General features: G+C 45.2%; 1 protein-coding gene across 1 annotated transcript in view; it reads right to left on the bottom strand.

Moving 5' to 3' along the window:
• Window positions 1-10,309: 10,309 nt before the first annotated feature.
• LOC121001389 (secreted Ly-6/uPAR-related protein 1-like) overlaps window positions 10,310-12,978 on the bottom strand; it is a 43,770-nt gene continuing 41,101 nt past the window's right edge. Inside the window, exon 3 of the mRNA XM_040432431.1 lies at window positions 10,310-10,805. Within this exon, the coding sequence (XP_040288365.1) occupies window positions 10,552-10,805 (254 nt within the window). The 3' untranslated portion in view covers window positions 10,310-10,551. The remainder of the gene's footprint in view (window positions 10,806-12,978) is intronic.

Here is a 12,978-nt window from a genome sequence, read left to right as displayed (position 1 = left end):
TACTGGGGTTATCTCTACAACAAGTGGTTGAGGAGCCAACCCGGAGGGAGGCCATTTTGGATTTGGTATTCACAAACAGGGATTCGGTATATGATGTCATTGTAGGCGAAACCTTGGGATCTAGTGATCACCAGTCAGTGTGGTTTAATATAAGAACTGTGAAAGAGTCCCACCACACAAAAACAAAAGTTTTAGATTTTAGAAAAACAGACTTTTCAAAAATGAAATTAGTCATAAATGAGTCCTTATCAGACTGGAACGGATTACATGGAGTCCAGGAGAAATGGGACTACTTAAAAGGTGCATTATTGAAGGCAACAGAAAATTGCATTAGACTTGTCAGTAAAAACAAAAAAAGGAGGAGACCACTGTGGTACTCAGCAGAAGTGGCCCAAATCATTAAAAATAAAAAGCTAGCATTTTGTAATTATAAAAAAACCCAGAGCAATGAAGATAAGGAAATCTACAAGATTAGGCAGAGAGAGGCCAAGCAAGTTATAAGAACTTCTAAAGCGCAGGCAGAAGAAAAACTAGCTCAGTCTATGAAAAAAGGGGATAAGACATTCTTCAGATATATAAATGAAAAAAGGAAATTAAAACAAGGAATAACTAAATTAAAAACAAAGGACGGAAGGTATGTAGAAGAGAATAAAGGGCTAGCCGACTGCCTTAATGAATACTTCTGTTCAGTTTTTACAAAAGAAAAAGGAGAAGGACCTCCACTAGAAAGAATGACTAATAAATCGTTTGATGCATGTATCTTTACAGAGGAAGATGTTCTAAGTTTGCTGTCTAAGGTGAAGACAAATAAGTCACAGGGGCCTGATGAGATATACCCAAAATTATTAAAAGAGCTTAGTGGTGAGCTGGCAAAACCGTTAACAGATTTATTTAACCAATCATTAGTAACAGGAGTCGTCCCGGAAGATTGGAAATTGGCTAATGTCGTGCCCATTCACAAGAAAGGTAGTAGGGAGGAATCGAGCAACTATAGACCAGTGAGTCTGACATCAATAGTAGGCAAATTAATGGAAACCCTATTAAAGGATAGGATTGTGGAACATCTAAAATCCCATGGATTGCAAGATGAAAAACAACATGGGTTTACTTCAGGGAGATCATGTCAAACAAATCTTATAGATTTTTTTGACTGGGTGAATAAAATAATAGACGGTGGAGGTGCAGTAGACATCGCATATCTAGATTTTAGTAAGGCTTTTGACACTGTCCCACATAGAAGACTTATCAATAAACTGCAGTCATTGAGCATGGACTCCCATATTGTTGAATGGATTAGGCAGTGGCTGAGTGACAGACAACAGAGGGTGGTAGTCAATGGAGAACATTCAAAACAAGGTCATGTTACCAGTGGGGTTCCACAGGGATCTGTACTGGGACCGATTTTGTTTAATATCTTGATAAGTGATATTGCAAAAGGCCTCGCTGGTAAGGTTTGTCTTTTTGCTGATGACACAAAGATAGGTAACAGGGTTGATGTTCCTGGAGGAAAACGCCAAATGGAAAAGGATTTAGGAAAACTAGAAGAATGGTCAGAACTCTGGAAACTGAAATTTAATGTGGATAAGTGCAAGATAATGCACCTGGGGCGTAAAAACCCAAGGGCAGAATATAGAATATTTGACACAGTCCTGACCTCAGTATCTGAGGAAAGGGATTTAGGAGTAATTATTTCAGAAGACTTAAAGGTGGGAAGACAATGTAATAGAGCAGCACGAAATGCCAGCAGAATGCTTGGATGTATAAGGAGAGGTATAAGCAGTAGAAAGAGTGAAGTGCTTATGCCGCTGTACAGAACACTGGTGAGACCTCACTTGGAGTATTGTGCGCAGTACTGGAGGCCATATCTCCAGAAGGATATAGATACTCTAGAGAGAGTTCAGAGAAGAGCTACTAAACTAGTACATGGATTGCAGGATAAAACTTACCAGGAAAGGTTAAAGGACCTTAATATGTATAGCTTGGAAGAAAGAAGAGACAGAGGGGATATGATAGAAACTTTTAAATACATAAAGGGAATCAACTCGGTAAAGGAAGAGAGCATATTTAAAAGAAGAAAAACTACCACAAGAGGACACAGTTTTAAATTAGAGGGGCAAAGGTTTAAAAGTAATATAAGGAAGTATTACTTTACTGAGAGAGTAGTGGATGCATGGAATAGCCTTCCTGCAGAAGTGGTAGCTGCAAATACAGTGAAGGGGTTTAAGCATGCATGGGATAGGCATAAGGCCATCCTTCATATAAGATAGGGCCGGGGGCTATCCATAGTATTCAGTATATTGGGCAGACTAGATGGGCCAAATGGTTCTTATCTGCCGACACATTCTATGTTTCTATGTTTCTATGTTTCTGTCACCCAGCGCCTAAATAATAGGCCTAAAATTTATATTCAGCTAAATCTGTTGATACTGCTGTGGCTGGTCAATCCATTTAGTGTCCGCCAAAGCACAGTTTTTGTTCTGGGTTGAAATACAATTCCCAACTTAGAGCAGAAACCACAAATTTAGGGAATTACTATCAGGCCAAGGTTAAAACTATCCATAAAAGGGTATATTAGATTGAAGGTGCGGATAGTGTCATCCTCAATAACTTCACACGCTACCGTGCATTTCCAAGTCTAATTCTGTCCGTAAACGTATACCTGTCACCCAGCGCCTAAATAATAGGCCTAAAATTTATATTCAGCTAAATCTATGTTTATTGCTGAGGCTGGTCAATTTATTTAGTGTCCGCCAAAGCACAGTTTTTGTTCTGGGTTGAATACAATTCCCAACTTAGCAATTCCCTAAATCAGTGGTTTCTGCTGTATCAGGCCTACTTTAAATCTATCCATAAAAGGGTATATTAGATAGAAGGTGCGGATTGGGTCATTCTCAATTACTTCACACACACGCTACCGTGCATTTCCAAGTCTAATTCTGTCCGTAAACATATACCTGTCACCCAGCGCCTAAATAATAGGCCTCAAATTTATATTCAGCTAATTCTGTTGATACTGCTGTGGCTGGTCAATCTATTTAGTGTCTGCCAAAGCACAGTTTTTGTTCTGGGTTGAAATACAATTCCCAACTTAGAGCAGAAACCACAAATTTAGGGAATTACTATCAGGCCAAGGTTAAATCTATCCATAAAAGGGTATATTAGATTGAAGGTGCGGATAGTGTCATCCTCAATAACTTCACACGCTACCGTGCATTTCCAAGTTTAAATAATTCTGTCCGTAAACGTATACCTGTCACCCAGCGCCTAAATAATAGGCCTAAAATTTATATTCAGCTAAATCTATGTTTATTGTTGAGGCTGGTCAATTTATTTAGTGTCCGCCAAAGCACAGTTTTTGTTCTGGGTTGAATACAATTCCCAACTTAGCAATTCCCTAAATCAGTGGTTTCTGCTGTATCAGGCCTACTTTAAATCTATCCATAAAAGGGTATATTAGATTGAAGGTGCGAATAGGGTCATTCTCAATTACTTCACACACACGCTACCGTGCATTTCCAAGTTTAATTCTGTCCGTAAACGTATACCTGTCATCCAGCGCCTAAATACTAGGCCTCAAGTTATGCAGCAGTCTCTTATGCTGTTTGAAGATTCTGCTGGAAGGGTTTCCCAAGGGCATCCACCTAGCCCTTCCCCAGCGGTGGAAGACATAGAATGCACTGACGCACAACCACTTATGTTTCCTGATGATGACATGGGAATACCACCTCAGCATGTCTCTGATGATGACGAAACACAGCTGCCAACTGCTGCGTCTTTCTGCAGTGTGCAGACTGAACAGGAGGTCAGGGATGAAGACGATGCAGGGGACGATGAGGTCCTAGACCCCACATGGAATGAAGGTCGTGCCACTGACTTTCACAGTTCGGAGGAAGAGGCAGTGGTGAGACCGAGCCAACAGCGTAGCAAAAGAGGGAGCAGTGGGCAAAAACAGAACACCCGCCGCCAAAAGACTCCGCCTGCTACTGACCGCCGCCATCTGGGACCGAGCACCCCAAAGGCAGTTTCAAGGAGTTCCCTGGCATGGCACTTCTTCAAACAATGTGCTGACGACAAGACCCGAGTGGTTTGCACGCTGTGCCATCAGAGCCTGAAGCGAGGCATTAACGTTCTGAACCTTAGCACAACCTGCATGACCAGGCACCTGCATGCAAAGCATGAACTGCAGTGGAGTAAACACCTTAAAAACAAGGAACTCACTCAGGCTCCCCCTGCTACCTCTTCTGCTGCTGCCGCCTCGGCCTCTTCCTCCGCCTCTGGAGGAACGTTGGCACCTGCCGCCCAGCAAACATGGGATGTACCACCAACACCACCACCTCCGTCACCAAGCATCTCCACCATGTCACACGGCAGCGTTCAGCTCTCCATCTCACAAACATTTGAGAGAAAGTGTAAATTCCCACATAGCCACCCTCGATCCCTGGCCCTGAATGCCAGCATTTCTAAACTACTGGCCTATGAAATGCTGTCATTCAGGCTGGTGGACACAGACAGCTTCAAACAGCTCATGTCGCTTGCTGTCCCACAGTATGTTGTTCCCAGCCGCCACTACTTCTCCAAGAGAGCCGTGCCTTCCCTGCACAACCAAGTATCCGATAAAATCAAGTGTGCACTGCGCAACGCCATCTGTGGCAAGGTCCACCTAACCACAGATACGTGGACCAGTAAGCACGGCCAGGGACGCTATATCTCCCTAACTGCACACTGGGTAAATGTAGTGGCGGCTGGTTGACAGGCGGAGAGCTCTTTGGCGCAAGTCCTTCCGCCGCCAAGGATCGCAGGGCAACATTCTTTGCGTCCTGTTGCCTCCTCCTCCTACTCGGCTTCCTCCTCCTCTTCTTCCACCTGCTCATCCAGTCAGCCACACACCTTCACCACCAACTTCAGCACAGCCCGGGGTAAACGTCAGCAGGCCATTCTGAAACTCATATGTTTGGGGGACAGGCCCCACACCGCACAGGAGTTGTGGCGGGGTATAGAACAACAGACCGACGAGTGGTTGCTGCCGGTGAGCCTCAAGCCTGGCCTGGTGGTGTGCGATAATGGGCGAAATCTCGTTGCAGCTCTGGGACTAGCCGGTTTGACGCACATCCCTTGCCTGGCGCATGTGCTGAATTTGGTGGTGCAGAAGTTCATTCACAACTACCCCGACATGTCAGAGCTGCTGAATAAAGTGCGGGCCGTCTGTGCGCGCTTCCGGCGTTCACATCCTGCCGCTGCTCGCCTGTCTGCGCTACAGCGTAACTTCGGCCTTCCCGCTCACCGCCTCATATGCGACGTGCCCACCAGGTGGAACTCCACCTTGCACATGCTGGACAGACTGTGCGAGCAGCAGCAGGCTATAGTGGAGTTTCAGCTGCAGCACGCACGGGTCAGTCGCACTGCGGAACAGCACCACTTCACCACCAATGACTGGGCCTCCATGCGAGACCTGTGTGCCCTGTTGCGCTGTTTCGAGTACTCCACCAACATGGCCAGTGGCGATGACGCCGTTATCAGCGTTACAATACCACTTCTATGTCTCCTTGAGAAAACACTTAGGGCGATGATGGAAGATGAGGTGGCCCAGGAGGAGGAGGAAGAAGGGTCATTTTTAGCACTTTCAGGCCAGTCTCTTCGAAGTGACTCAGAGGGAGTTTTTTTGCAACAGCAGAGGCCAGGTACAAATGTGGCCAGACAGGGCCCACTACTGAAGGACAAGGAGGACGAGGATGAGGAGGAGGTGGAGGAGGATGAGGATGAAGCATGTTCACAGCGGGGTGGCACCCAACGCAGCTCGGGCCCATCACTGGTGCGTGGCTGGGGGGAAACGCAGGACGATGACGATACGCCTCCCACAGAGGACAGCTTGTCCTTACCTCTGGGCAGCCTGGCACACATGAGCGACTACATGCTGCAGTGCCTGCGCAACGACAGCAGAGTTGCCCACATTTTAACGTGTGCGGACTACTGGGTTGCCACCCTGCTGGATCCCCGGTACAAAGACAATGTGCCCACCTTACTTCCTACACTGGAGCGTGATAGGAAGATGCGCGAGTACAAGCGCACGTTGGTAGACGCGCTACTGAGAGCATTCCCAAATGTCACAGGGGAACAAGTGGAAGCCCAAGGCGAAGGCAGAGGAGGAGCAAGAGGTCGCCAACGCAGCTGTGTCACGGCCAGCTCCTCTGAGGGCAGGGTTAGCATGGCAGAGATGTGGAAAAGTTTTGTCAACACGCCACAGCTAACTGCACCACCACCTGATACGGAACGTGTTAGCAGGAGGCAACATTTCACTAACATGGTGGAACAGTACCTGTGCACACCCCTCCACGTACTGACTGATGGTTCGGCCCCATTCAACTTCTGGGTCTCCAAATTGTCCACGTGGCCAGAGCTGGCCTTTTATGCCTTGGAGGTGCTGGCCTGCCCGGCGGCCAGCGTTTTGTCTGAACGTGTATTCAGCACGGCAGGGGGCGTCATTACAGACAAACGCAGCCGCCTGTCTACAGCCAATGTGGACAAGCTGACGTTAATAAAAATGAACCAGGCATGGATCCCACAGGACCTGTCCATCCCTTGTGCAGATTAGACATTAACTACCTCCCCTTAACAATATATTATTCTACTCCAGGGCACTTCCTCATTCAATCCTATTTTTTTTTCATTTTACCATTATATTGCGGGCCAACCCAAAGTTGAATGAACCTCTCCTCTGCCTGGGTGCCTGGGCCTAAATATGTGACAGTGGCCTGTTCCAGTGTTGGGTGACATGAAGCCTGATTCTCTGCTATGACATGAAGCCTGATTCTCTGCTATGGGACCTCTCTCCTCTGTCTGGGTGCTGGGGCCTAAAAATATCTGACAATGGCCTGTTCCAGTGGTGGGTGACATGAAGCCTGATTCTCTGCTATGACATGAAGCCTGATTCTCTGCTATGACATGAAGCCTGATTCTCTGCTATGGGACCTCTCTCCTCTGTCTGGGTGCCGGGGCCTAAAAATATCTGACAATGGCCTGTTCCAGTGGTGGGTGACATGAAGCCTGATTCTCTGCTATGGGACCTCTCTCCAATTGATATTGGTTAATTTTTATTTATTTTATTTTTATTCATTTCCCTATCCACATTTGTTTGCAGGGGATTTAACTACATTTTGCTGCCTTTCGCAGCACTCTAGCCCTTTCCTGGGCTGTTTTACAGCCTTTTTAGTGCCGAAAAGTTCGGGTCCCCATTGACTTCAATGGGGTTCGAGTTCGTCCGAACTTCTCGAACCCGAACATCCAGGTGTTCGCTCAACTCTAATGACACCCATAAGTTTCTATCCCCAGTGCTAACATCTTGGTGCCAGAAACCACAGGACACATTCAGAAGTCTTGGGCAGTCCATGCCTGCAGAAGGTAAATTGTACCATGTCTCTTCCAGTTGGACAATATGGTTGTTAAGAACATTTCCCAGGAGGAGAAGACATAGATCTCCTGTTTACAGTTGGGTGGTGGCAGGCTGGGACCATCGGCAGCCAGGTAGAAGATATCTACCTTCCCTGGGTCAGTAATCAGACAGATGTCATAAACTTTCCCCATTGTCAAAAGAAACAATGTTACAAATCACAGAAACACTTGGACATAGGAGTGACACCAGATCACCAGGGATATGATTTATTAACCCTCTGAACACCAGGAGTTTTAGCTGTAAAGTGTTATAACCCACTAGATCACAAGGGACATGATTTATAAACCCTATGAGCACCAGTCGCAGAAGGAATTCCAACTCATTGGTCACCAGGGATATGATTTATTAACTCTCTAAACACCAGGGATTTTAACTGCAGGGTATTATAACCCACTAAATCAACAAGGATATTGCTTATTAACCCTCTAAACATCAGGGTTTTTATATTACTGAACACAATCAGGGATATCATTTTTATTAATCCACTAAGGCCACCAGGATTATAATTGTTAAGCCACTGACCAGCAGGTTTTGTGTCCACAACTATTTGGGCAGAGTATAGCAGTGTCAAGGGCGTAATAGACCAACAAGAATCACATTTGCCCTAGGACCTAAACACCAAGGTGGTTGTCTCCTTTTTCATACAGTAATCTGCACATTTTCTGTTCTCATCCAGGAAGATAAAAGCCTGCTCTCTAGTGCCATCCAATAGGTGGGTTAGGAAGCCATTGGGCTACTGACCACTGTGGGATGGGACTTCTACAATTTCGAGGGTGGATGAGATAAAGCTGTAAATTTCAGGGACTTGACTGGACACCACACCATGGATTTGGGTATTAATCCATCAGCCTCCAGAACTGAGACACCAGATCACTAATTGGGGAATAGTGATGAGCGGCAGGGGCAATATTGAAATTTGCGATATTTTGTGAATATTTTGTAGAATATTCTTCATATATTCGAGAAACTGCGAATTCGAGATTATTTACTTGATTTTGAAAAATCGGCAATGTAATATTAGCGTAATACGCGCTAAATACAGCCGTGGGTCACTATAGCTACATTTTTCAAGCTACTAGAAGTTTCCTGAGACTGGAGGAAATGGTCGGCACAGCAGAACATTACAATAGCTTTATATGCAGATAAAGTGCTTCAATATATTCGCGATTGCGAAATCGGCACTAATGATGCTAATATTTTGCCGCAATACGTGAAACTTCACATTTTAACAGGTCTGACTACTTATTAGTGATTGGTGCACTAAGTATTGTTGTGAACTTGTGACATCACAGCACTATGTATGTATGTCTGTATGGACAGCAGAACCAGCTACACTATATCACTATCTAACCTACACTGATTATCTCCCACTAACTATCTGTATGACATACAGTACAGACCAAAAGTTTGGACACACCTTCTCATTCAAAGAGTTTTCTTTATTTTCATGACTATGAAGGCATCAAAACTATGAATTAACACATGTGGAATTATATACATAACAAACAAGTGTGAAACAACTGAAAATATGTCATATTCTAGGTTCTTCAAAGTAGCCACCTTTTGCTGTGATTACTGCTTTGCACACTCTTGGCATTCTCTTGATGAGCTTCAAGAGGTAGTCCCCTGAAATGGTCTTCCAACAGTCTTGAAGGAGTTCCCAGAGATGCTTAGCACTTGTTGGCCCTTTTGCCTTCACTCTGCGGTCCAGCTCACCCCAAACTATCTCGATTGGGTTCAGGTCCGGTGACTGTGGAGGCCAGGTCATCTGGCGCAGCACCCCATCACTCTCCTTCATGGTCAAATAGCCCTTACTTTCAAAGTTTTCCCAATTGTTCGGCTGACTGACTGACCTTCATTTCTTAAAGTAATGATGGCCACTCGTTTTTCTTTACTTAGCTGCTTTTTTCTTGCCATAATACAAATTCTAACAGTCTATTCAGTAGGACTATCAGCTGTGTATCCACCTGACTTCTCCTCAACACCACTGATGGTCCCAACCCCATTTATAAGGCAAGAAATCCCACTTATTAAACCTGACAGGGCACACCTGTAAAGTGAAAACCATTTCAGGTGACTACCTCTTGAAGCTCATCAAGAGAATGCCAAGAGTGTGCAAAGCAGTAATCAAAGCAAAAGGTGGCTACTTTGAAGAACCTAGAATAGGACATATTTTCAGTTGTTTCACACTTGTTTGTTATGTATATAATTCCACATGTGTTAATTCATAGTTTTGATGCCTTCAGTGTGAATCTACCATTTTCATAGTCATGAAAATAAAGAAAACTCTTTGAATGAGAAGGTGTGTCCAAACTTTTGGTCTGTACTGTATATGGTATAAACTAACTATCTAACTAACTATCTAATGGAATGACCCAGGAAAGCACAGAGCACAGCAATGTCACTGCTCTCTCTCTCAGATCTGCAATGTACTGCATACAATGGATGCTGGGGAGGTTCTTATATAGTAAGGGGGAGGCAACTTTCCTATTGGTTGCTAGGGATGTTGCTAAGCTCAGACAAAGACATTGCAGCCTTCTCATTGGCCCACAAGCAAGAAGGGAGGTTACTGATGAAAAAAAAAATCTAGAATATTCGAAATTACGAATATATATCACTATATTCTAAATAATTGCGAATTCTCGAAGAGCCGATATTCGCGATTAATATTCGCTATTCGAATATTCGCGCCCAACACTATTGGGTAACTGGAATGCCGGCCAGGACACTAAAGATCATCTGTAAAGTAAGGGAGACAAGTTTTACCCATTTGGGGTCAGTCCAATAATTGTGAGGGCATTTTCAGAAGGTTTTCAATAAATGAAACAAATTAACAAGGACTCAGTTTTCTATTACAATTTATTAATGAGTAAGGCTCATAATATATGACAATGAGTAAACAGTGACGAGTGAGACCTCCTGATGTCCCAGTGGGCGATAAGGGTCTTGGAAATGGTGTATAAAGAAGGAGGGTCATAGCTAGGCTTCACCTGGGGCTAGGTAAAAGACTTGGCATCCCTCCCAAGATCACCTGCCCCGCTAAGCCCCCCTAGCTACACCGCGGCAGATTTCTTCTTCATCACATATTCTGCCCAGGTTGATGGCTAAACGAAGAGTCCAAGGCTGAGTAAGGCCAGGCCAGGGATGAAGCCTCCATAAGTGCCACCTTTCATGATACTGGGAGAACCATTCAGGGAATGGCTGGTATAATTCACGTAGCGCTCATACAGCTGGTTACACAGATTCCCTTTGCAGCAGTAAACCTGACTTTCTTCCCCTAGTGAGTTGGGATCGCTCTGGAAGCAGTTTGTCGCACAGTCTCTGGTCACCAGCTCATTTCCGGACACAAAGGGATATCCTGGAAAGAAAAAAATAAGAAGTTATTACAAGGTGCCGTACTCTTGGCACCGCCCACTGGCAAGAGACATAGGAAGAATAGACCACCAACAGATCCATAGTACAATATATAGTACATAAGCTCCAAAGCGCCCTCTAGTGGTGACTCCAAGCAGCCAGAATTTCATCCCAAATTGATATTATTAACACCTTCCCGCCTTAGCTAGTTCTGGCTGTTATGCCGTGGGGATTTTTTTCTTTTTTTTCCCATGCTCTCTTTATGAGAGCCATAACTTTTTTATCTATTCAAATAACTTTTTTCCATTGAGTTTGTTTTGTAGGATGAGTTTTATTTTTCAGTAGAACCATATAACCTATTAGCTTTTATTAACCATTTTTTCTATTTTGTGTTATAAATTTAGCGCCATTCACTGTGCAGCGTTACCATTATCCGACTGGTCGGTACATTGTTATTATGGGAACCTGTGACCTCACGTCTGACGCCTTGCTCTAATGTGTAAACAGGAGATCAGTCTCTCCTGTGTGGCTGACTTCCTGTGAACTACAGGATGACATCATCACCAATCAAATCCCTCCTGGCAGCTCTCAGATGACTTTCCTATCTAAGGCTTGTTTCACATTAGCGGCAGAGATCTAGCAGGCTGTTCCGCCAGGGAACAGTCTGCCGGACCTCTGTGCACTTCGCAATTGCCGGCGGTATGTAAGGCTCTGTCCAGCCCCATTTATTATAATGGAGACTGGCGGAGAATGCTCTGTTTTTTTGTTTTTTTTTTCAGCCGATTCTCAGCATAGTTGCCGGAATGTGACCAGATCTCCGCCATTCCCCTTTATAGTTGCCGGCAATGTCGGAGTGCAAAGGCATCCGGCGGGCTATTCCCTGCCGTGAGTAATTAGGGTGTGGCTATCTAATTAGGAGAAGTTAAATAGCCAGTCTTGAGGGCAGCTCAGTCCTTTGAATCCAGAGGAAAAAAGCAGTCTGGTGGAGCTGCACTTATACAAGCAGGCAAACAACGCGAGTTTGTGAGCGTTCGCGTGTTTGATTTCAAGTGTGTGTTTGTATTAAAGGGATATTACCATCTCAGACAATGGGAGCATATCGCTAGGATATGCCCCCATTGTCTGATAGGTGCAGGTCCCAACTCTGGTACCCGCATCTACAAGGAGAACGGAGCAAGGAGAGCTGTGGCTGGAGGACTTCCCGGGGTGCGTCCACTACCAAGCGCTGCTCCCATAAAAGTGAATGGGAGCGCACCATGCGCGGCCCCTGCTCCCATTCATTTCTATGGGGCAGACGGAAATAGCCGAGCCAGCGCTCGGCTATTTTCGGCAGCCCTATTGAAATGAATGGAGGGCTGCTGCCCATGCGCAGTGCGCCCTCCATTCATTTCCCCGCTCCGTTCTCGTTGTAGGTGTAGATCCCAGAGGTGGGACCCGCACCCATCAGCCAATGGGGGCATATCCTAGCGATATGCCCCCATTGTCTGTGATGGGAATACCCCTTTAAGTGTGTGACTTTAGATCACTTGACTTCACATTCAGGGACTTTAGGAGGGGACTACAGTAAGTTACATTCTTATCACTGCACTATATTGCATTTTTTCTCTTTTCTTGCATAATCCCCATTTAGTATTTGTTCCATTATTGACATCGCAGTCCAGTGCACATCTTGTCTAATGTCTGCAGTCCTGGAACAGCCGTTTGCATATCTTTGTTCAAAATGTGAGCAAATTGCCCATTTGGAATCGCACATTGAGTATCTAACCGGGAAGATAGTGCAGATAGAGACCGGGGGCGAGGTAGTGGGACCGGGGGAGGAATGGAAGGAGGGACTAGAACAGTTCAGAAGGAAAGGTGTAGGGTAAAAAATATACATAAACCTCTCAGGCTACTTTCACACTCGGGTTTGGTGCGGATCTGCACAGACGGATCCGCACCTACAGTATAATACAACCGCATGCATCCGTTCAGAATGGATCCGTTTGTATTATCTTTAACATTGCCAAAACTTTGGTCAATGAAAAACAGATCCGTCCCCATTGACTTCCATTGTAAGTCAGGACGGATCCGTTTGCCTTCGCATTATCAGGCGGACACCAAAACGCTGCAGGCAGCCTCCAGAGCGGAATGGAGACGGAACAGAGGCAAACTGATGCATTCTGAGCGGATCCTTTTCC

Source organism: Bufo bufo, chromosome 5 (assembly GCF_905171765.1).
Source record: "Bufo bufo chromosome 5, aBufBuf1.1, whole genome shotgun sequence".
NCBI classification, from domain to species: Eukaryota; Metazoa; Chordata; class Amphibia; order Anura; family Bufonidae; genus Bufo; species Bufo bufo.
This window is presented reverse-complemented; position numbering and strand designations above follow the sequence as displayed.